The sequence below is a fragment of the Lissotriton helveticus genome, chromosome 12 (assembly GCF_964261635.1).
Source record: "Lissotriton helveticus chromosome 12, aLisHel1.1, whole genome shotgun sequence".
NCBI classification, from domain to species: Eukaryota; Metazoa; Chordata; class Amphibia; order Caudata; family Salamandridae; genus Lissotriton; species Lissotriton helveticus.
The window spans coordinates 171,298,628-171,320,665 of NC_136073.1; the positions used below are offsets into that span (position 1 = coordinate 171,298,628).

General features: G+C 47.0%; 1 protein-coding gene across 2 annotated transcripts in view; it reads left to right on the plus strand.

Moving 5' to 3' along the window:
• The window catches only part of LOC144797839 (P2R1A-PPP2R2A-interacting phosphatase regulator 1-like), a 93,485-nt gene extending 75,091 nt beyond the window's left edge, over positions 1–18,394 (plus strand). For both annotated transcript variants that reach the window (XM_078668646.1, XM_078668645.1), the window contains one exon: positions 17,276–18,394. In XM_078668646.1, coding sequence (XP_078524772.1) covers positions 17,276–17,405 — 130 coding nt within the window. In that variant the 3' untranslated portion in view covers positions 17,406–18,394. The remainder of the gene's footprint in view (positions 1–17,275) is intronic.
• Positions 18,395–22,038: the final 3,644 nt, after the last annotated feature.

Here is a 22,038-nt window from a genome sequence, read left to right on the forward strand (position 1 = left end):
CACAGGTATTCATGGGTTTCCTAGCTACATGATGGCTTCACTAAAACTAGAGATGTTTGGTATCAAACATTTCATATTAATAAACCCACACTGTATCCAGCGATGGATTTATTAATACATGCACCCAGAGGGCAGCTTAGAGGTGCCCCTGAAAACTTACCAACTACGAGTGTACTGGCTGATTGGTGTAAACCAGCCTGCCACCACAGACTGGTTTCCGACACCCTGCGGGTAAGGCCACCCTCACAGAGGACAGAAACAATTCCTACTCTGGCCGGAGGTGCTGTCACCTCCTCCAAGCAGGATGGCTAAGTAATCCGCATATCAAGGCAGGAGGCTTCAAAGACCTTGCCACCTGTGTTGTGCTATCCAAGGCTTCCCCAGACAGACCTTCCCTCAGCGCATTTGGCAGTAGGACAGCCAGGAAAATTAGCTAGTCAGGTGGTGAGTTCCCCTTCAGGCTAGCCCCACTCCTATGGTGGGCAACCTGATGTTAACACAAAACTTAGAATTCTACCATCTTGGTTTTTGGTGGAATTAGGCTCACTAAGATAGGGTTAAGCCCACTTCCCGCAGTAAGTGGTCATATATGGGGTGTAGTCGCCCTAAAGGATATTAGCCCATTGGCTGCTACTTGTCACTCCCCTTAACACCCCTAAAGTGAGTGTTTAGGAGGCACCCTTGTTGCCAGTAACTTAGTTTTAATCGATCCAAAAGAAAAAGAGTAAGAAGAGCCACGAAACAATGAGAACTGAAGACTACTGTGGACTATTGGTGCCAAACCCTGACTGCACCAGTCTCAACAATTGTGACTGAGTGACTGGTCGTGCAGCTGAGCGACTACCAAGAGCTCCGGTAGACTGCCAGTCTTTCACAAATTGCCAGCAGTCTCCCTTGGAGTAGAAGAGCTACTCCCCTGAGTCTGGTTTACCACGTTGTCGCTCTCCGACCAGCCTGATGCAGCGCCCCCCCTAATCCCCCAGAGAAGTACCTGTGCTCCTGATGGTCAGATCTGTCCCCCCACTGAGTGAGATGACCCAGAACCGCACGGCCCCAATACCTGAGGCACCGGACCCCTTGCATCAGTCAAGGCCTGTTTTAAGTCCATTTGGGACTCTACAGCACTGAGACCGAACAGTCATCAAGGGACGTCAGCACCATAGAGACCCACTTCCAGAGTAGGCTAGCTGCCCTGATTTCTGCAGCCCGCAGGACCAACAACCGCAAGGACCTAGGATGCACAGAGCCCAGCCGACCAATCCACTCTGCACCCGAGTGCCACAGCAGGGTATCAACGTTCCGAGTCCCCCCCAGGGCAGGTTACGAGTAACTGCTGGTGGTACTTTGGACCTTGGCACCCTATGGCCCTAAGTCCCAAAGGAGACTCCCAGAAACCGACCGAGAATAACTATATGCAACATATACCTTTTTCCCCAAGCAAAGCATTGTTATGTTAAGATGCATTTAGGTGAACTATTTACTTATCTGTGAAATCCAATATTTACAAAAGTACTTACATGATAACGAAGTTCTTGGTATCAAAATGTATATAAAAATATGAAAAATTTCTCTAATTGGTCTCGGAGGTTTTCTTGAGTGTGTCTCATTTATCTCTTCTGTGAGTACAACAAATGCTTAGCAAAATCCTCTGATATGCCTAAACTGCTCACCCACACTACCACATAAGAGAGCATTTAGTGTGAATATTTTTACCTCTGTAAACCAATAAGGGGTGCCTGGACTCTTTACACCATGTAACTTTTTTGGGTACATTATATAAAGAGCCAGCTTCCTACATTTGTAAGCAAAATAAAATAATTAATCATTTTTTATTTTGTTTGATGAATGCTTTTGTCTGTATTTTTGTGTATTGTTTTTCGGTTCAAATCATCAGAATTGCTTAAACTGGGGACCATGTCTTCCAGTAATAACTTAGTTGGGGTCCCTGGCTTCCAATAATGATTCATTGGGGGTTCCTAGATTCCAGTAATGATTAAGTGGGGTCCACAGAAATCAAAAAGTTAAGAACCACTGGTCTAAAATCATCTCATGAAGGGGACATCTCTTTTCCCTCCAGACACCCTTTACCAGGTGCCCAGGCCCCAGCTCCCACGTAACTGGACTGGTTCTCTGACCAGCCTAAGACCCTTACGGACCTAGCCTTGCTGCCTCAAGACCCCACCTCGTTCTTTTGCTCCTTCTCGCTCACTCTCTGCTCTTTCCCCTCACCCTACTCTCCGTCCATTTGTCTTTCTTTGTGCCCATTTTCCAATTTCCACTCTCCTCCCTTGGGCCTCTTGTGCCCGTTTTTTCTCTCTCTCGCTCTCTCTCCCTGACAGTTTTTCCACTCTCTATCTTTGTTCCTCCTTTATGCCTCCTTGTGACATTTTCTATGATCGCTTTTCCACTTTTCACTCTCTTTGTGCCCATTTTCCACCCTCTCTTTTTGCCTGTTTTCCCCGCCCCACTCTCTTTTTGTGCCTTTTTTCAACTCTCCACCCTCTCTTTGTGCCTCTCACCCTTTTTCTAGTGTCTGCTTTTTCTTCAAGCCTGTTACGCCCATGCTTTCCCACCTCCTGCATTTTCCTGCCTCCCCACTCCCTACCTGCATCTCTTTGCATGTCTTCTCCTGCCTCCTTTGACCTGCCCTTCCCTAGCCCCACCCCCGTTCATCCCTCCCCCTCGCAGGAAATACTTAATAGCGCCCACTTGCACGATTACGCTGCTGTCACACCAAAGACAAAGCCTGACTGCGCCTGTCCGTGCCTGTACTGCGCCCAGCACCACGGACCCTGGTCCGACTGAACGCTACAGCCTCCAACCTGCACGCATGGCACAACGAATGTCGCCTTCCGAGCTTTGCCCCGCTAGAACCCTTTCCATGCACTCACTGCCATTTGACTTTCACAAATATGCACTCTTCACATGCCACACACGCCTCAAACTTTCTGGCATGCATGCTTTTCCAACACCAGATCTCTCACCAAACACGCCACAGAGATCTGAACACCATCGAAATGCACACCTGGACATCTTCCTAACAGAGACCTGGCTAAACCCCACATCGGCACCCACCATCGCCATAGTCATTCCACCGGGTTAATTATCTCCTACCAGGACAGACCGAACAAACTAGGAGGCGGACTCCCTGCCATACACAAGGACCCCAAAAGACACACAATTGATGCACAGAATGCAAATCAAAACATTCACCCCCAGTCAACAGATCTGGATTAAATCCATCATTCTTTTGCTCACCATGTCACCTCAGTTTAGACCTGGCCATATGTAAATTAGTCTTGACCCTGTGCCTCATGGGAACAGTCCAGCCCGAACTGCCAAGCCAGTTCCTCCCTGCATCCTAGGACCGGCTTGGCAGTTCGGGCTGGAGGTTTCACCCCTCTTCAGTCAGGATAGCTTGATCCCAATGGCACAGTGAGCCCACGACCCACGTCTGGGCATACCTGCTGGATTTAGGGCGAGAAAGCAAAAGACACACAATTCGATGGACGGAATGGAATGTCCAAACTGGAATGGCATGGGAGCAAAAAACGATAGATTTAGGCCCAGATCTCTGTACTGGGGTGAATGTATGACTTTATGCTGCATTCTGTCCATCAATTGTTTTTGCATTTGTCACCCCGAGTGGGACGGGTATGCCCAGACGTGGGTCCCGTGCTCTCCATGCCACTAGAGTCAAGCTATCCTGGCTAATGAGGGCTGAAAGCCCGAAAGCGGTCCTAGGATGCTTGTTTCCAGTTCAGGGAGGACCTGGCCTGGCAGTTCGGGCTGGACTGTTCCCATTGGGCGCAGGGTCAAGACTGATTTGCATTTGGCTGGGTCCAAACCGGAATGGCATGGGGAGCAAAAAACGATGGCATTAGGCCCAGATCTTTGTACTGGAAGGAATGTATGACGTTGCTCTACATTCTGTCCCATCAATTGTTCTTTTTGCATTTATACACATGGACCCCATCACCTGCACCATGTCCACCGACGAGGACACAACCTTAATGGAACACATGCAGTTCCAAATTCAGACCGGCAACCCCACATCCATCAAAGGCATCCTAGCTTACCAACCACACGGACCATGCTCCACTTTCAACAAACCCCTCACAGACTTCATCGCCATCAACTCTAACTAATTCATCTTACTCGGTGACCTCAAATTACATCTGGAAGACCAAAAAGATCGCAACTCCACAGCCCTACTCAGATCATCTAGGACCCCACCCACAATGCAGGTCACACCCTCGACCCCAACACGTTTACATCCCACTAGCCAACCCTCTCCAGCGACCTGCATGCTGACATTAAAACTGTCAACAATTGGATCACTGTCAGCACAAATACCCTAGCCCCCCTGAACAACGTCGGACACTAAAGAACGAACTCCCAATCCAGCTGGTACACCGTGGACCTCAAACTCCAATTGACGCTGCAAACCGATTGAGAGAAGATGGAGAACCAGTTGGAACAACACTGCTAGAAAAACAAGTCTGCACCTAGAAATACTACACAAAAATCAATGAGGCAAGAAAAACAGCCCTAGCTCTCAGACTGGAAAACAGCTTCAACAACTGCAAAGAGCTCTTTAACATCGTCAAAAAAATTCCAACCCCACATTACCTCCATCACCCCTTCGCAAGACCTCTGTGACAATCTCTCCAGTTTTTTCCAGAACAAAATTCTTAACATCTAACATCTTTTTAACATCTACAGCAACTTCGACCCCTGACGCAAGAGAAAAAAACTCATCAACCAGTGCCCACCATGGCCTATTTGGAAACCCCTCACCACAGAAGACACTGCTGAAATCATGTGAACAATCCACTCCGTATCCCCTACCAACTCCTTCCCCTACCATATCTGTAATCTAGGAGGAACTCTGTTCAGCTCCCACCTCACCATCATCTGCACCTCCCTCCAAAGTGGAACCTTCCCGCACAACTGTAAACATGGAGAAATCATAGCTCTCCTGAAAAAAAACATGCAAGTACTAAAAGATGTCAGTAACTAAGGACCCATCTTATTCTTGCCCATCTCATTCAAAGTTGTGGAGAAAGCTATCAACAAACAACTCTCCGATCATCTTGAACAACATCTCCTACTAAACATCTCGCTGTCTGGATTCTGCCCACAACCCCGAACCCAAGCCCCTTATCTGCAGAGTCACTCAAGGATCTTCGCTGAGCCCCATGCTCTTCAATGTTTACATGGCGCCACTCGCCCATGTCATAAGATCCCACGGAATCAACATTGTATTGTACGCAGGCACTATCCAGCTCATCCTCTCCCTCACAGACAACAACCACACCGCCAGTACAACTTCAACACCTGCATGTCAACATAGCAAACTGGATGAAACAGAAGTGCGTAAAGTTCAACAGAGATAAAACAGAAGTCCTGATCTTCGGGAACAAGAGCTCTCCATAGGACTTCTCCTGGTCTGACATTAATCCCACACCCACTCCCAGCTACCATGTCACAAACCTCAGCATCACTGTAGACAACAGACTCGTGATGGCCAAACTAGTGAACACCGACACCTCCTCCTGCTTCTTCGTCCTACGTATGCTCCGCAACATATTCCATTGGCTCCCCACCGACACCAGACTCGCAGTCACCCAGGCCCTCATAATCAGCAGACTAGACTACAGCATAGCACTCTGTGCCAGCCGCCATCACTAATCAACTCATACAAAGACTTCAGATCACCCAGAACGCCATCGGCAGACTCATCCTAAACCTATACAACCTCAGAGAGCTACACTGGCTACCAATTCAGAAGTGATACCAGTTCAACCAGCTCACCCACACTTACAAACCCCTCCACAATGTCGGACCAGTCTACCTCAACCACCGCCACAACTTCCACCATGCAACTGAGCTCAGAATCACTCCACCCCATGCAAATACCTAGCATCTACAGGAGCAAGTCAGGAGGACGCTCATTTTCCTACATCGTCGCCCAATCCTGGAATGACAACACCAGGACCTCCCCAACCTGTGAGAAAGTGGCTGTATATATACTGGACAATAAGGCAGTACCGTGTGTATAGAGTCAACAAACCCCAAAGGTATAACAGAGGTTAAAGTCAGAACTGACCTTACTCCAAAGTGGTAGCTTGGTCGAGCAGTAAGGCAGTACCAGAGGACAGTGTAAAGCATTTGTTGTGCACACTCAGTCAGCAAAAGGTTTCACACACTCAAGGACTGAACTCCAGTCCAATTGTTATTATATCCTCAGATATAGTTGTTTTATTTTTAGAACCAACAGTTATAAAAATATACTTTTCGAGATACGAGTACTCTCATGTAAATACTTTGCAGAGGAGCAATAAGTTTGTACACACAATAATTACAGGATAGCCAATAAGCAATACAGTTCTGAAACACACTCTAGCATTGAGCTCAATGGGTTTTTCATTGGAAAGTACAGTTGATTACTTTATGGATTACTTTGGTAGTTCCAGGACTAGATCTTAGATTCAGTCCTGGGGTCTAAGCTGAAACCAGATTAGCAAAAACGTTTTAGTTACTGTGATGAATTTCCCTGAATATAAAGCTGTTTTAAAAGTTCACACTTTAAAACTTGTCAAGATGATTCTGACAACGTTATCCAATGGGAGGAAATTCAGATTACAGGTAAAGTACGATCGCGTTACTTTTGTAACCCAGCACTAGTCTCCAAGGGCCAGCACTGGGGGCTTAATTCAAAACAGGTAGGTAATTGCGTTTCAGTATTTCGTACGATTTTTAAAGAGTATTTGCAGTTTTCAAAAGTAGACACTTAGAAGAAATTTCATAGAAAAGCAGACAATGGGTTCCTATGGAGAAAATACAGGTTACTAGTAAACCCGCTAGTGATTACTTTTGTGGTTCAGTACTGGGCTGAAAAGTACAGTACTTGCTTCTCCCGTGATCGCAGGTGAGTATTTTCGAATTCTGATTTTGACTGATTTTATAGTAATATTTTCAGTTTTCAAAACTTCACACTTAGAACATTTTCGAGTCAAAATGGGTCGATGTTATCCAATGGCAGGTAAGTGAATTACCGGTTTCCAGGTGAGTACTTGATTGGTATAGTTAGGGTTCTGGGCGTAGACTCAGGGTTCCCCCAGGGTCAGGTGAGTACAGTTAGCTCAGTCCCAGCGGCACAGGGGCAGCCGGGTTCAGAGGTAGGTAGGCCCAATGTTATCCAATGAGGGAAAGGGGGCCTTCGGTTGGTGGCTGCTGGCTAGCAGACCACGCGGCTTTGGGAGCTGGGCTCCTGGTCACTTGCTGTGGGCAAGGGGGGGGAAGTAGGATAGGGCCAAGAGGTCACAGCCAGCGGCACTCGGGCTGCTGGGTGCTGGGTGCTTTTGAGCCGTCGGGTGCTCAATGTTATCCAATGAGGATCTTGAAAAAGGAACAAAGGCTGCATGCTCGGGGACGGTGACTCTCCAAGGGCGACCAGCCCTTCGAGAGGTAAGTTGGGATCTTGGAGCACAGGTAGGTACTCCAAAGGGAGGCACAGGGGGCGGTGGGGCGCCGGGTGCAGGGCTGTTTTAATCGTTCACACTTTAAAACTTTTCAAGATGATTCTGACAATGTTATCCAATGGGAGGAAATTCAGGTTACAGGTAAAGTACGATCGCGTTACTTTTGTAACCCAGCACTAGTCTCCTAGGGCCAGCACTGGGGGCTTAACTCAAAACAGGTAGGTAATTGCGTTTCAGTATTTCGTACGATTTTTAAACAGTATTTGCAGTTTTCAAAAGTAGAGACTTAGAAGAAATTTCATAGAAAAGCAGACAATGGGTTCCTATGAAGAAAATACAGGTTACTAGTAAACCCGCTAGGGATTACTTTTGCGGGCCAGTACTGGGCTGAACGGTTCAGTACTGGCTTCTCCCCTGATCGCAGGTGAATATTTTCGAATTCTGATTTTGGCTGATTTATAGTAATATTTTCAGCTTTCAAAACTTCACACTTGGAACATTTTCGAGTCAAAATGGGTCAATGTTATCCAATGGCAGGTAAGTTTATTACCGGTTTCCAGGTGAGTACTTGATTGGTAAAGTTAGGGTTCTGGGCGTAGACTCAGGGGTCCCCCAGGGTCAGGTGAGTACAGTTAGTTCAGTCCCAGCGGCACAGGGGCGGCCGGGTGCAGAGGTAGGTAGGCCCAATGTTATCCAATGAGAGAAAGGGGGCCTTCGGTTGGTGGCTGCTGGCTAGCAGGCCACGCGGCTCTGGGAGCTGGGATCCTGGTCACTTGCTCTGGGCAAGAAGGGAAGTAGGATAGGGCCAAGAGGTCACAGCCAGCGGCACTCGGGCTGCTGGGTGCAGGGTGCTTTTGAGCTGTCGGGGAAAAAGGAACAAAGGCTGCATGCTCGGGGACGGTGACTCTTGAGGGGCGACCAGCACTTCGAGAGGTAAGTTGGGATCTTGGAGCACATGTAGGTACCCCAAACGGAGGCACAGGGGGCCGCGGGGCGCTGGGTGCAGGGGTGTCTTTGGGGGTTTGAAAAGCTTACCCTCGGCTGGTCGCGGTTGAGGTGGCCCATGGTTCTGAGTCTGCAGGCGTCGGCTAGTTCGACGAGGAGGGTCATTGGGCACTGGACTTCGGGTCCCAGTCGCCGGGGGGTCGTCCTCGTGGTCTTGGTTCGGGTTGGCTCGGCCCGGGCTCGGCTGGTGCAGAGTGGGCTGGTCCGGAGCTTCCTGGTGAGCACCAGGTGGGTTGTTGCAGCAGAGCCTCTGCTGATGAGAGTCCCAATCTTCGAGAGGGTCAAGGCAGGTAGGTCCTCTGGGTGTCCCAAGGTTGCTGTCCGCGGAGGTCGCCGGGATTGGGCAGGAGCAGGTTCCAGGATCAACAGGCTGGTAGGGCTGGGGCCAAGTCAGTTGTCGTTGTCCTGTTGTTAGCAGCTGCACGGCGGGTGGTCTTCTTCTTCTTCTTGATCTTCTTTCTTCTTTTGATATCGGGATCTGAGGAAGGAAGGTTCAGGGAGCCCCTAAATACTAAATTTAGGGGCGTTACAGGTAGGGCAAGGGTAGGGACCAATGGGTCCCTGTCCTGGGGTGAGTACACCCCCTAGCCTGCTCCTCTCCTGTGGGAGGGGGGCAGGAGCCTAGCTGGGATTGGGCAGGACTCCGCATCTACAAGATGGCCGGAGCCCGGGGTCGTGCTTCACCTCGCCTCCTCCACCTGAGGGGTGGAGTTGGCACACCCCTCTTCCTGACGTAGTTTTTCCCGGCAGATCGGGGGTAGGACTGGTGGGGGGCTGGTTGCTGCGTACAGCAAATGGTCTGGAGAAGCTCTCAGAGGCGGTATGCCTTTGAAGCTTCCCCCTGTCCATCCTGGGGGAGGAGACATAGCACCTCGCCCAGGATGTGCTTTGTTGCAGACCCAGGAGAGCGGCGGGCTCTCCACCCAGGGGTCCAGCAACATGTGTGCTGGTGGCAGCCTCTGCAGCTACTCAGCCGAGACGTGAATTGTAGGTTCGGGTTTTGGAGGGCATCTCTGAGATGCCCTCTCGTGCATGTCACATTAAATCCCATACTGGCATCAGTGGGGGTTTAATGTGCTGAGAAGTTTGATACCAAACTTGTCAGTCTTCAGTGTAGCCATTATGGTACTGTGGAGTTCGTAATGGCAACCTCCCAGCACCATATGCTCTTAAATGGCATCACTGCACTTACAGTGTCCAGGAATGGCCCTCGGTACTGTAGGGGCACAGGACTCATGCACCTGTGCCCTCACCTCTGACATAGGGCACCCAGCTAGAGGGGTGACTGAGGTATGCCAGGGCAGTGGGTTCTGTGGGCATGGCACACAGGGCTGTGTGCCATGTTGACTCTTGTTTTAGTTCTGTACTTAGGCACTCAGCCTGCAAAGACAGTGTGTGGGTACCAGGGTACAGGGCCCCTGAGGTTGGCACAATCAGTGTTGCAGCCCTCAGGGGTCTTCTCTGGTCACCATGCCCTGGGTACCTAAGGTACCATTTACTAGGGGCTGACAGGGGGCCAGAAATGCCAATTGGGTATTTTGTTTCAGCATAGTTTTTAGGGAAGGAACACAGGCCCTGGGTACCTGATTGGCAGGGACCCAGGGCACACTCAGTCAAAGCACATCAGCAGTTCAAAAAAAAAGTGTGGGCATACCAAGGCAAGAAAGATGGCACTTTCTCACACATCCCTTCTCGAATTCTGCAAGAAACGAAAGACCTGGCTATTGAACTAGGAGCCTGATAAGCCTACTCACTTGCTCAGCACCTGGATAACCCTCGGGTGATAACGCAAGCTCTACAAATCTAACTAAGATAACTCGAAGTCTCACTGTTTGCTTCAGTGGTATGGAAAGTAGCTGAAGTGCTCAAAATAAATCTGTCCACTGCTAAGACCAAGTCTAATAGATTAACTGAAATCCTGCAACCCTCTTCTGCAGTTTAAGTACCTCCTACATTTCAGTGAGGCACTGTTGAAGCCTTTTTAACAGCCTAGGAGAAATTCTCTGGCCTTGTAGTCACAGAGAAATCTCTCAATAAATAGCCCTGCACCTTGTGAGTCCAAATGTTTGTGAGCTCGAATTTTTGTTGTTGCATCTGTCCCTGGAATGCTTTGTGGTCCAAAGTTCTTCAATTATGCTGAACTTCTATACCTTTCCTCTTGTATCCTCCAGATCAAGAGCTGAACTCTATAGGCTGAATGGTTATTGCCTCTGGCAGCCAAGTCCTCCACATTTCGAACTCCTGTATGGGCCAATATGTCAACGATATGTGGGAGCTTGCAAAAAGAACCATCTTCAGCCTTGATAGCACTAAAAATCCATTTTATGATCTGTTCAATGAGGGCCTCAATGCCTTCTAATAAATCCTGGATTCTATAGATATGGTGACCACAACTTGTTACCTACAGCGTAAAGCTTGGATGCATTCCACTAATTTCTCAAGTGACCGTCGTGGACATGCCTTTTGATGATGCGTAGCATAGGAAGAGAGGGCAGACTCCCCCGGGAGTGCTCCAAGAACACCAGTGCTTGCTGGGTTTTCATCTGTCTCATCAGTGACAACCCTCATAAAATATCCGGACAAGCAAACCAATGTACTGCTCCGTTTGGGGCAGGGCTGGATCTAAAGAATGCCATCAACAACAGCAGCTCCAGGCCCCCTCCACTGAAACCTTTGGTCTGTAAGATGACCTAAATACTTGTTTATCTGGAATCTTTTCTGGAACTTTGATGAGACACCCGTCAGCAGCTTTGGAAACTTGATATTCACAGGTGGCAGATTTACAATGTGTCATATTAGATATTTTAGTTCTGACTTAAATGTTTTGCAATAGCTTTTGATGACTTTCTGGGTCAGGTATTTTTGCTTTTGCTACCTCCCCTGGGAGATTCAGAACAGGTATATACTCCGGAGAGCATATAATATGAAGTACAACCACCTGTTACTCCTGCATGATGTGGGCTTTTTGATCCGTGCCCAGTAGTCCCACCTCATCCCTACATATAGGTTGACCCTCTACACTCAACATCTATAAAGCCTTTTCCACTTCCACAAAGGATTGGAGATGTTTCTAGCTTGATCCCACTTCTGTAAGATCTACTCATGTTAGGCCCGATGTCCTCAAGCATTTCGTTGGTGCCACAAGCCAGACGGCAAACAATGGCCTTCATTGGTGTTTGAGGAAGCAGTGGGTCCAGCATCAGATGATAGTCCCTGCTTATTCTGGATCTGCAGCAATGGATGTACCATTCCAACCTACAAATGGGTTGTCCCTTCAGTTTTCTGCATTTACAGATTATTGTCACCTCCTTGTTGGACTGGGATGTCAAGCGGGATGAGTTCACTTCTTCCTGCAGATTCCTGACTCACCTGCCTACTCTCCTGATGAGTTGGTATTGTGACAAATAAGATACTAAAGTATGCAAATATAGTGTGCTGTTTTAATGGCTGTCATAAATTCTAGATCTTTTTCTCCCTCCGCACTCTTTGTTGCGACATGGAAAAATTACCAGGAACTGACTGGAGCACACAAGTCAACACCTTATGTGTAGCGATGTCGACATATCCTAAATGGGCGTGGACCATGGCTGGAGCCCCTTAGTGGTAACTGCCGATGGTGGAGAGCTATTGCTGTGTACAATGTCTGTGGGTCTAGTCTGGTGCCTGTGGATATTCACAAGGAAATTGTAGGAAGATATGTCACTTATTGCAAGTTGTGGCAAATAGAGTGGGGCATATAGCACACCTGGTATATACCATATCTCCACCCTGAACCATTTCCCTCATGTTCTAAATTCTTCCTAGTTGAGGCATGACATGCAGAATAGATTTTTAACACAATAAATTTGGCATGTTTTGTCTTTTAACCTTGTCTTGATAAATTTCAGCAGATTTAACCTGCCAGACTCTATCGGGCAGGGGGACAATGGGGGGGGGGATCTTTGAGAGTCTGATAATTCTCACACAACTCAATTCTGGTTCCTGGGCAAAAAAGAGTTTGCATAGGGATCGTAATTGATCCCTTAATTTGTAATGTGGGCCACAATATCCACCAGAAATATATTTACCGAAAATAACAATATATTCTAAAGCACTACGTTCGCATTCACAAAATGGTAGACACATTTTGTGCGTAAAACGCTTGATTATAGATGAGAAATGAAAAATTGTGCCAAAAAGCTAAGCAGTTTATTAGTAACTCAGATATAAGCAGTTGTAAATTGGCCACACTGGACCTAAACGTAACTCTTTACAGAGAAACCACCGCACACTCTTGCAAGAAATATCTTGGACCACGAGTAGGAATTTCTGGTAAAAAAAAAATCAGCATTATTAGAGTAAAAAAGAGAGTGACCAGCTCATGGAAAACAAACCACATGATATTATTGAGCATTACAAGAAAATCAGACACTTGCAAGAGACAAAAGTCATCCTAAGGCAATGTGAGATATTCTTATAGAGTAGGTGCAGCAAAGTATAAGTACAGAGAAACCGTATAAAAATAATAAACTGTAGAAAAGAATGAAATGCGGCAGGATGTCAAACACTTCTGTGAATAAAGGCAGTCATGAGTGAGTTGAAGACATAACTAGAGTAAGTGCAGCAAATGAAAGTTGTACACAGTCACTGTGCAAGACAATGTTACAGTTTCACCTGGTAGTCTGCTGGGCTCAGTTTCACAGATTGTCTTTATTGACCACCATCCTGCCTTCAGATACGTAGGACTTCACGAAGCAGATGATCCATTAGTTAAAACGGCTGACAAAAAGTGGTTTTAAAGGTATAAATACCTAGTAAAGCACACCTTTCTGAAGGGGCACACAGTGCAGTAAGTTCATAACCAGGAATGTAAGAGATCTTACCAGACATAACAGTAGCCAGCTGTCTGGGTTTAAATGAAGAGGTGTTTGGATTTTAATCAGTCACAGTAGACCTAATAGGTTCCGATGAGACCTGGCAGAACGTCCATGTGTAGTCTACCCACATTTGCCACCTTACTATCAACAATGCTTTATGTATGAGCGCATGAGGTGTGCATGCTCACACTAGTCTTTGGAAGTTGCCAGTTTGGGCAGTCCAGTGCCTGTTACAGTTCCAGCAATATCACCGTGGAATTCATCCTTTGTATCTTATACATCTCATTCCAAAAGAAGTATGATTACAGTGTTTCGTCTTTAACCTTTTTCCATGTCAGGTCTCACTAGCCATTTTATCATGCTCCTTATTGGAAAAAAAATCATATCATGTCACTGGAGAAGGAAAGGAATCTACTGAAACCACGATAATGATGTTAACCCCAGCATTTGTTTTTTTTGAGTTTTTGGGAATTATAACACCCACACAAATCACCCCAAGGTATCAAGGCCCAATGGAGGGACATGAATTCTCCTTGAAGAAATAATTACTGTCAGATAGGACATTTAGAAAGCATAAAGTAAGGTTTGGAAGCCTTGTCTAAATTTAAATACATTTGTTTCCGGTGTGGTGTTCCACAAAGCAGCAGCAGATATCCTGCAAAAAAGCATATAACGCAGTGAATTGTACCAAGCAAATCTAGAGGGGAGTGGGGATGGGTGTAAAAAAATTAATTAAGAATGTTTGGCAAAATTTTGAAATGTTAAAGCAATAACTGATCATGGCACGGAGACCCTAGTAGTGTCTATGTCAAATGTAACCCTAAGAAGTTTGACACAGCAGGAACAGGAGGTTCCCCAGCTATTCAAAAATCACACTTGTACATACATTTGTCCACTTACCAAGCTGTAACAGGAGTTTTAGAAAATTATAACATACATCCACGGAGATGACAACTAACAATGTCCTTATTTATCCCAAACAGAACACGGACCTCTCCCCTTACAAAAAGCTCCCAAGGGAGACCACCAAATACCAACAGAATGGTAGTGGTGAGAACAAACCTATAATGAAGTGTGTCACTGATAGGGGTGAGGTGAAATTGACTGTCTTTTTTAGGTGATACCATCAGTGAGGTCTCTTAACCATCAGACATCTGTTTGATGCTAGGTTCACTCATCTAAGTAGGGAATTCATTATGAAATATTTTGCTCAGAGGCCTGGTGTGTGGGAGGATATACCAGGCCAACTTTGTAACATTATACAACTTCTCATTCCCTTCTTTTTGACATCTTCTCTAAGGGGAAACCTTTCACAGTTATGGAGTTTTGGGAGCACTGTTAGAGACTAAAACCTATTATCCTACTTTATTCCACTGAATCTTCAATTAACCATTCCCATTTAGGAGCAGCAGAAAGAGAAAAGGGAGTACCACACATCAGATAAATGCAAGGTGTAAACCAGTCTCAAATGTCTACATTTGCACTTAATGCATTGTTGGACTTCAGCAGTGCCTGTGACTTCTGAGCTCATTATATAGTTGGGCATGTGTGGTGTTTGAGCTGCTTATGTTATGAACCTGTGGGGCTTGTTTTGTCATGTACTGTTGTTATTTTGAAGTGGTTCCTCTGATCCTCGTAACACCTTGTCAGTCTCTGCTTTTTACAATGTTGGATTCACTCAGTAGCACCCATTCTTTCAGTGTTAATGAACAGTGTTCATTGCATTGTTATGTAGCTACAGTGCTTGCATCGTTGGGGAATTGTTGTGACTGTATAATTTTCATTTTTGAACACGAGTTGTGCCTACACTTGACGTTCTGTGGTTTTTGCACTTCTTTTGTTGAGGCCCTTGATCAACTGCCCTCCTTTCACTGCTGACGTTCTTTGGCGCCTGTACTGATGTAATTGTTTTCCACTTACGGTGTCTGCTGATTTTGCATTAAGGGGAGGGAACCTATAGTGTGTTGCTATGCACCTATCATGTTGGCGTATGCAATTTAAGGCACTAGTGGTGTCTATGCTTGTAGCCTTTTTATGCATATGTGACGTCTCCTCTTCTTGCAGTATCAGGCACCTGTGCTTCTTGTTTTGGTGGTCACTTGTTCCTGATTTCTCCTTAGTAGGGAATCAGTGATGACTGTAATTTCTCTATTGCTTCGATAGACAGGGGAGCAGTTGTGTTGACTGTGTGTATTGCTTCGAAACTCCCAGCTAATAGAAAATACCGCCCTCCCACACAGAGGCTCAAACACGACTTAGCAATAACAACAACCCAACACCACCTGAAAAGGGATTTCACTTTATAAAATGAAACACAATAAAGAATAAGGCATGGGGTTTTATTTGTGCAATGCTCTCTAACAGAAAGGCTTTCCCAGATGTTTAATGAGCAACATTCAAATGTTTATGGATATATATATATATATATATATATGTATATATATATATATATATGTAAATATGCAATGCACGGATCATACATGAAAAAAATGCAAGCAGATAATAATAAAATGAAACGCAAGCAGATAATACTGGAATGAAACACAAGCAGATATTGCTGGACGTCCTGCAAGAAATCAGAAAGATATATACACTAAATACAATAGATGATTACAACCACTGCAGACTTGGATGTGCACACAAACTCTCACACATCACAATGGCAACAATCAAGTAAAACACCTCAGATGATTATAGTCACTGGAAACTGGAATGTGCCCACAGACAGTCAGTCACACATCACAATGGCAACAATCAAAAATAAAACACATCACCTGGTGCAAACGTCATCTTGGCCCACTCCAGACTGGGGGATTCACAGCCGGGGTCAAGAGACTCATCAATCAGATTCCTGCACTGAAGACGCGTCCACCATTCAGGCTCAAATCCCAGTTTCTAAGTCAACAAACCCCAACTTTATAGTCTCAGAAAACACTAGAAGGTTCTGAGAGGCCTTCCTCTGTGCTAAGGAAACGTATTGGAATTAGCCACTTTCTATACAATCATTCCAAAGGTAAAGGAGTTCTCCCATTCCTGCTGCATTTTCACATGTTCCAGCCCTTATCTTAACGCAGCTTACGAATGTCTCCATCAGTACAGTCAACAAAACAACCTTGAACGGGAATTACTTAAACAACTTGAGTGATCTGGGGGCCTGTCTGTGCTGGCAAAAAGCTCAAGCAAGACAGTCAGAATTCAAGCCAACATTTGAGCACCACTGCTTATAACACTGAGCTTTCAGACTAAGAAGTACATTCCACATCTCTTTCTCTCTCTCTCTCTCTCTCTCTTCTCACTCCTCTCTCTCTCTCCTCACTCCTCTCTCTCTCTCTCTCACACTTTCTTTCTCTCTTTCTCTCTCTCTTTCTCTCATATGCACATCCCACACGTTCTATTCCTGACAAGACTGTGACAGCTCACACTTTAAAACTACAAGATTACACGAGAGGTATCTTCAAGGAAAACAGCACATGCAGGGCAAAATGATGTCGTACATTCAGGTTAAGATAAAGTAAAGCACCAAAAGTTAATTAAAACAATGGTAGTTAAAGGTCATCAAGTGGTTCAAAACATAGGTGTGCCTCTAGCACTACACTGTGCTTCTTGAGTCATTGGGCATCTGCACTTTTAATCCGCTCCTGTGGTGTCTACAATTTTCGTGTATGTTTGGAGATCTGTGAAGTCTGCACTTGCACTGTTGGGGTCTTTTTGTTCCAGCACTTCATATATTATTGGTGATTAATGAAGCATGCGCGTCTTACATTTCTGGGCTCTTGTAGTGTTTGACTGTTGTGTGCCTTGAATTCTTGCATCATTAGTGTCCTGAGAGGCCTGCGCTTGCTTTACCGGAGCTTGTGCTTCTTACATTGTTTCAGTACCTGTGGTATGGTTCAATATCTCACCCGTCTCTTCCCTTTGCTTCCTCAGTGTCCGAATGTTGGTGGACCGAAACAGCCCAGCTGATTTATCTCCTGAATCAGAATCACCTGGCAAGGACGCTGTCTTCCTACCGGCTTCACCAGCCACTGGCTTTCTCCTGCCAAATTCCCACCAGTGAGGCCAGTGACCAACCCCCTCACCCCCCCATCTTGCACTCAGACATGATAGCGGCTAATGTGGGTCATCTGGTGCTTTGCTGTAAGGAGAGTCACACATGAAGGGCCTTCTGATGATGCCAGAACTCACTCAAGGAGCCTTCTATTGCTTCACTGCCAGGATACACACACTTTAATGCAGTGCTGCCAGGGTGCCCATCTGGGGAATGCTTTCTGATTCTGTGCTGTCAAGACATTCTGATACAGGAAAAGCTCAGTTGCCTCCCAAGCAGGATGAACACACAAACGGGCCATATGATGCCAGACTGTTAGGACGTATAGGGAAATGGCATCCTCTGCCAGGATGCATATGATACACTGCTAGGAAGATAACACAGGTGGAACGGGCTAATACTGGGCAGCAAGACAGACCCAGGAAGGCCTCTTTTATGCCGCACTGCAGGGGCACAACCAGAAGGAGCCCTTGTATGCCACAATTCCATCAATCAAACAGTAGAGACGATCTGAGGCCAAGCTGCCTGGACACCAAAGGTGGAAAGGGCATCTGATGTTTTGCTGTCAGGACACAAACATATTGAACATTCTGATACCACCACAATGCCAGGATACTGGGAGAAGAGACAATCTGATGCCACACTAGCAAAACCCTCTGGGGGAGGGAGGGGGGAGTTTAATGGTTTGCTGGCAGAACACACACAGGACGACCATCTGAGACCACACTGCCAGTGCACAAAGGACGAGCATCTGACGCAACACTGCTAGACTCCACAAACCGCAGGGTGAATCTTGGATGGCAGACACTGACCTTTGAATCATTGTAGGAGTGAATTAAGCTACATTTCCATCCTGACTGTTCCATCTGAGGAGAACACTGTCGGGGAAAGTTGTGAAATCTATCCTGGACAAAGACTGGCTTTCTAGTATATTTTAAATACGCATCGTCTATATATATATTTTATTTTATTGCAAGTAAATCTGGCATTGGTTTATAGCCTTGTATTGAAGGATTGTGTTTCATAAGAGATGATACAGTTGCACTGTCAGTGTTTTCTGCACTTTCAAAGGTCTCTGTGCCTTTCAAGAACCATAGAAGTGTTGGGGTTCTGGGGGAGGGAGCACCTGTAATCTCTGCAATGTCAGGGGCGGCTGGTAATTATCTCTACTTACTATCTGCATATTTACTTTTCTCCACTCCTTTGTGTGTCATGGAGGGTCTGGCTTATTGGGGATGTTGAACTATCTGCATTGGTGAGGGTCTCTGTACTGTCTCTGTCAATGTTTGTGCTGTTAGGCATTGTGTGTTGTGTATTCTTGGTCATCTTGAAATTAAGGCATTCTTGGTTTGGGGAGATAGGCCCTGCTGGACGTTCTGGGCCCTTTGCTCTTCATGAGAATCAGGTGTCCTTTCCTTGTGAGTTGGGAATGGGGCCAGTCTTACATCTCCATGAAATCACTCTACTCTCAGAGCTCTCAACTGCGTCAGGGGTCATGAGGTTTCTAGCTTAGGTTTTGAGATATGAATTGTCATGACCATGAGCGCTCTGCTGTTGAGTTTTCCCTACTCTGAGTTATTGGGTCTCTACCCATATCAGGGCTGTGGTGTTTCTGCTTCGTTGGGGTTTCAAGAATTTCTTCTCTTTCAAAGGTCATGGCATCTGTGCTAGCATTTGCTCTCCCCAGTGCATATTGGTATCTACAGTGCCATGGTTGTCGGGTCTCTGTACCAGCTTTTCTGTCCAAGATGTGCAGCAGTTATCACTTGTCTATCAGCTAGTCCAAGGACATTATTCCTGGTACTGAATGTGCTTTATCCATGTAATTTCATTTTGTACCATCAGTGGTTGGTGTGTCTCTTAATAACAAAGAATCATGCCTTCTGTGTTCTTTCAGGGGTCCTGGGTTTCCGCGCTGTCTGTGTGGCTTGTTCTCTGGATGTTCAGTTGTCTGCACTGTGTGTGTCTGGACATCTTTGCTCTGCTGCGAGTCTTAGTATCTCTGTTCATTGAGGTCTCTGCTGTGTCAGTTGTTATGATGGTGTTTCTGCACTGTATGTCTTATGAAGATGGTGATTCATCAGGGGTTATGTCTTGTCTCTATCTGGGTAACGTGTTTGTTTTTTTACAGAATAATGTGCTGCATGTGATAAGTGAAATTGCACTGTCCAGCAATGTGGACACCTCTATTTCTGGAGCTGAAGTGTCTGCCTTTTTGAGGAGCCTCTGAACTGCCAGAGACTGTAGGGTCATCTTCTCTGCTGCAGGTTTGAGGTCACCACAGTGTTTTCTGCATTGTCAGGGATCATGCGAAGTGTGACATATGTATTATACAACCTCTTGCAACGATGCAAGACCTTTTCCTCTGGTTCTGGGGCAGTTAGAGGCTGCGCACACCCATTCTCTGGATTAGGAACAGTTACCGCTGCTGCCCAAGGGCCACAATGCTGTTGCTCTCCAATTGAAATGTCCAAGTACTATCATTTAGCACTTGGCTCACTCAGAATGTCAGGGTCGAGCAGTCAACATTTACCAGATTAGGTAGAGGGACTTATAAACTCAGAATGTAGTGTAATACAACAGATAACAGTTAACAAATAGACTGTCTGTACAGGACATTGATGAAAGATAAGTAAAAAGAAATATGGTAAACATTAAATCCCATTTCCCACATTAACTGTTAGGGGAAAACGTCACTTACCTGGTAAGGTCAGAAGCATTTGGGTTGGTTGCAGTGTTAGTCAGTGGTGGTGAGGTGGAAAAAAGAAAGATACTATGTTGTAGTATTTGTCACTGGTATGTCTGGTACTCAGAGTCAGAGTTGGAAATTGAGGATAACTTGTTTTAGGATTGTAACTTCTCTACTCATAAAGGCCGCTACCCATGTAAACAGGATCCCACTCAATGTTTTATGTAGGTGTTTCCAAGAAATCGCTAGGTTGGCATGGGGATGACTTGGAGTTTACTGCCGTCTAGACTCCAGTGCCCACTGCCCTCAATGTTGGGGACGGTACCTGACAAGACGTGAGTGTTTCCTAAGTCTCTCTTAAGTATTAGTTCAGGCATGGGAGCATGACTCTTGTGAACCACCAGTCGTGGTCAAGATTTTGTGAAGGTGGGTGGAGGGATTAGGTTGAGGGCACCCACAACATGCACCACGTGGGATGGTAGCCTCTGGCTACTGGTCCTTGGCATGGAATCTTGACCGTGGCTTCAGCCAGCAATAGCTCTAGAATCATTGCAGATTGGAAGTTGATAGTTTGGGAATCAGGACAGCCTGCTCCAACCAGAGGAATGACACCTGACATGGGGTCAAAGTGCAGCTTTCATTAGACCTTAATCAATCAATCAATCATGCCATTTGTATAGCGCACTACTCACCCGGGAGGGTCTCAAGGCGCTTGGGGGGAGGGGTATGCTACTGCTCGAACAGCCAGGTCTTGAGTTGTTTCCTGAAGGCGAGATGGTCCTGGGTCAGCCGAAGGTGGATGGGGAGGGAGTTCCAAGTCTTGGCAGCCAGGTAAGAGAAGGATCTTCCTCCGGCGGGGGCTCTTCGGATGCGTGGTACGGCTGCGAGGGCGAGGCTGGTGGACCGTAGCTGGCGGGTGGGCGTGTAGAAGGTCAGGCGGTCGTTGAGGTACTTGGGGCCCTGGTCGTGGAGAGACTTGTGTGCGTGGGTGAGGAGCCGGAACGTGATCCTCTTGTCGACGGGGAGCCAGTGCAGGTTCCTCAGGTGGCTGGAGATGTGGCTGCGTCGGGGGACATCCAGGATGAGTCGGGCGGAGGCGTTCTGGATGCGCTGGAGTCTTTTCTGTAGCTTGGCTGTGGTTCCGGCGTAGAGGGCGTTTCCGTAGTCCAGTCGGCTGGTGACGAGTGCCTGGGTGACAGTCTTCCTGGTCTCGGTCGGGATCCAGCGGAAGATCTTGCGAAGCATACGCAGGGTGTTGAAGCACGATGAGGAGACGGTGTTGACTTGTCTGGTCATCGAGAGGGAGGGGTCCAGGATGAAGCCCAGGTTGCGTGCGTGGTCGGTTGGCTTGGGTGCGGTGCCCAGGGCTGGGGGCCACCAGGAGTCGTCCCAGGCGGAGGGCGAAGATCCCAGGATGAGGACTTCCGTCTTGTCCGAGTTCAGTTTCAGGCGGCTGTCCTTCATCCACTCGGCGACGTCTTTCATCCCTTCGTGTAGGCAGGTTCTGGCGGTGTCGGGGTCTCTGGTGAGGGAGAGGATCAGCTGGGTGTCGTCGGCGTAAGAGATGATGTTGAGGTTGTGCTGGCGTGCGATGGCTGCGAGAGGTTTCATGTAGATGTTGAAGAAGGTGGGGCTGAGTGAAGATCCTTGCGGGACGCCACAGATGACTTCGGTGGCCTCGGAGCGAAACGGGGGGAGGCGGACTCTTTGTGTTCTTCCGGCGAGGAACGAGATGATCCACTCCAGTGCCTTCTCTTGGATACCGATGTTGCTGAGGCGCTGGACTAGGGTGCGGTGGCAGACCATGTCGAACGCAGCGGAGAGGTCCAGGAGGATGAGGGCCACTGTTTCCCCCTTGTCGAGCAGGGTCCGGATGTCGCCTGTGGCTGCGATGAGGGCGGTCTCGGTGCTGTGGTTGGCTCTGAAGCCGGACTGCGAGGGGTCGAGGGATCC